The following is a 3,410-nucleotide window of genomic DNA, read 5'->3' as shown; positions in this document are numbered from 1 at the left end:
AATCCTAGACTAAAATGCATCTTGAATGGAGATTCTCTATAGAAAATTATTTTTTAGTCTAAGACTTGGTTTAATCTGTGTCTGTGAACAGTTACATACAGTTGTTTGGGTCTACAGTAGTTACAGTTGTTTGGTATGGAGTTACAGTTTTTTTGTGTGGTCAGCAGGTGGGGCTACACATATTTATCAGTAGCATTTTCTAGAGCAGGAGGCAGTAGAGGAAGAGGAGTGTGGTGGCTGGATTCCTCACCTGTTCTATAATTGATAGTTTGATCTATAATGCATCACCTGCAGCCTTTTGATAAAATCAGATTCAGGGCTGTATCTGTCACACGGTGTGTCTGAAGCAGTCACGCAATAACCCCCACCCCCCACCCCCCACCCGCTTACCTACTTGACCCCAAAGCTAACAACCACCAACCATTCCAATGCTGACAACCATTCTGCACAATCTCACACACACAAGTACTCAAAACCTCAACACGTGTGCATACATGTCCATTTCCATTGAGTGTTTTTGTGTGTTTGTTTTATTCACTTGTTTACATGCTGTAGGTGAGGTCTGACTCTCTTTTGTATGACTTCTCTCTCTCCTCTGTCTGTGTGTGTGTGTGTGTGTGTGTGTGTGTGTGTGTGTGTGTCTGTGTGTGTGTGTGTGTGTGTGTGTGTGTGTCTGTCTGTCTGTCTGTCTGTGTGTGTCTGTCTGTCTGTCTGTCTGTCTGTCTGTCTGTCTGTCTGTCTGTGTGCGTGTCTGTCTGTCTGTCTGTCTGTCTGTCTGTCTGTCTGTCTGTCTGTCTGTCTGTCTGTCTGTCTGTCTGTGTGTGTGTGTGTGTCTGTCTGTCTGTCTGTCTGTCTGTCTGTCTGTCTGTCTGTGTGTGTGTGTGTGTGTGTGTGTGTGTGTGTGTGTGTGTGTGTGTGTGTGTGTGTGTCTGCCTGTGTCTATGTGTTCAGTGCTGACGGTACCTACGAGGTGTCCTTCTACTCCAATGCTGTGATCTCCAACAACGGAGAGGTGGCCTGGCTTCCCCCGGCCATCTACAAGTCTGCCTGCAAGATTGAGGTGCGTGACTTCCCCTTCGACCAGCAGAACTGCACACTCAAGTTCCGCTCATGGACCTACGACCACACGGAGATCGACCTGATCCTGCTCAGCGACTACGCCAGCCGCGACGACTTCAAGCCCAGCGGCGAGTGGGACATTGTGTCACTGCCTGGACGCAAGAACGAGGACCCCAACGACATCACCTACCTGGACATCACCTATGACTTCATCATCAAGCGCAAGCCCCTCTTCTACACCATCAACCTGATCATCCCCTGTGTGTTGATCACGTCGCTCGCCATCCTGGTCTTTTATCTGCCCTCTGACTGTGGGGAGAAGATGACGCTGTGTATCTCCGTCCTATTGGCCCTCACTGTCTTCCTCCTACTGATCTCGAAGATCGTCCCGCCCACCTCCCTCGCCGTGCCTCTGATAGGGAAGTACCTCATGTTCGCCATGGTGCTGGTCACCTTCTCCATCGTGACGAGTGTGTGCGTGCTCAACGTGCACCACCGCTCCCCCAGCACACACACCATGCCCCCGTGGGTCAAGCGGGTCTTCCTGCACCGCCTGCCCTCCTTCCTCTTCATGCGGCGGCCGGGCAGCTCCAACATCCGCGAGAGGTTCCGCCGGAAGCACCAGCGGCGTTCCTACTCGGACCTGAAGCTGAGGGCGGGCGACGGGTCGGTGGTGATGGCGGGGGGAGGGCCGGCGGGCGGGGGAGGGTCTGGTGTGATGGGGGCGGACTCGTCCTCCTCCTCCTCCTTCTACGTGAACGAGGAGTCGGCCAAGCGGTACGGCTGCAAGATCAGCGACCTGTCAGAGAACACCGAGTTCCGGAAGAGGATGACGGTCAAGTGTCACGCTGACGTGGAGGAGGCGGTGGACGGGGTGCGCTACATCGCAGAGAAGATGAAGATCGAGGATGATGATGAAGGGGTAAGTATGTATATGTATGTATGTGTGTGTGTACGTTACATATGTGTGTTGTGCAGGTGAATGGGCATGAGAGAGTATGAGTAGTTGTGTATGATTTTGTCTGTGATTTTTTTGTAATACCATTGTTGCAATTGTCTTATTACAGGCATTATAACACCCCCTGTGTCCAAACAAATAGCTAAAAGCCTTGAGAGACTGCTTAATGAGATGCACAAAGACTGCTCTCACAACAGAAACATCCCATTTTCTAATTCAATAAAGTATTTATGCTTGTTCATACGCCCTTTTGAACCACTAAATTCATGTTCTGAGACAGTATCATGATTCATTATTGAACAAGAAATGGTTCTTTATTGATTGAATAATAAAGAGAAAATAAAAATAATTATACTTTCTGTTTGATTGCCCTCCACAGATCATTGAGGACTGGAAGTATGTTGCCATGGTGATCGACCGGTTGTTCCTCTGGATCTTTGTATTTGTTTGTGTTTCCGGGACGCTGGGGCTCTTCATGCAGCCTCTCTTCCAGAGCTACAACACACCCACGGTCGACGACATGCAGCAGAACTGAGCTTTGACCCTTGACCCCCATCCCCCCAATCCTATCCCTAACTCCCCAAAAACAAACTGATACACCCTCCCCTGAAACAGAACTGTGACGTTATACACACACACAATGACGCACACACACTGCCCCCGCCTCTTACCACTCTCACCAATTCCCACAAACGACTCTCTAAGCATTACATAATAGAAGACAGTGACCATATTCTCATCTTCTCCTCCTCTCCTTTGATCCCCTCCTTCCCTCTTTCGCTCACACGTCACCTGACCAGGAACAACTCAGGACTTGACTGGACTTATCATCTCCTCTGGACCGCCTCTCCTCTGACCTGCTTTGGTTCCAGTACCTCTGTTTGGCTCTGTCAACTCTCCTAGTTCAGCCTGAGTTGTATTCATTCACAGCTCTACTCATTGACTACTCATCTGGCCTCGCATGCAGAATAAGGGTCTGTTGTTTTCATTTTTGTCCTCATTTGAAAGTGGGAGAGAGGGGCGCAAATATTTTCTGCACCATTCCGGGAATCGTTTGCTGAGCCCAAAGATCCACACATGCGCGTGCACACACACACACACACACACGCACACGCACACACGCACACGCACACACGCACACACACACACACACACACACACACACACACACACACACACACACACACACACACACACGACTAATCAGACTCCTGATGCCTCGCCATCAATCTCTGCTACAGAGAGGGAGAGAGCTCCTCCGTGTCTTCTTGACACATGATGCACACGCGGACATAACACTTGCCTTCAGACGGAGAAGGAGACTAGATTTATTTGAACAGAAAGGCCAGCAGGCTTGTTATTTCACTATGAAAGGAGAAGCCTTGACTGTTTG

At 49.7% G+C, this 3,410-nt stretch overlaps 1 protein-coding gene across 1 annotated transcript in view; it reads left to right on the top strand.

Annotated features, from left to right (window-relative positions):
• The window catches only part of chrnb5b (cholinergic receptor, nicotinic, beta 5b), a gene marked incomplete at both ends in the record, with an annotated part of 12,190 nt that extends 9,638 nt beyond the window's left edge, over window positions 1-2,552 (top strand). Inside the window, 2 exons of the mRNA XM_083685744.1 lie at window positions 952-1,981; window positions 2,397-2,552. Coding sequence (XP_083541870.1) covers window positions 952-1,981; window positions 2,397-2,552 — 1,186 coding nt within the window. The remainder of the gene's footprint in view (window positions 1-951; window positions 1,982-2,396) is intronic.
• Window positions 2,553-3,410: the final 858 nt, after the last annotated feature.

This window comes from Argentina silus (assembly GCF_951799395.1).
Source record: "Argentina silus genome assembly, chromosome: 15".
NCBI classification, from domain to species: domain Eukaryota; kingdom Metazoa; phylum Chordata; class Actinopteri; order Argentiniformes; family Argentinidae; genus Argentina; species Argentina silus.
The sequence above is the reverse complement of the archived record's forward strand: the minus strand, read 5'-3'. Positions and strand labels throughout refer to the sequence as shown.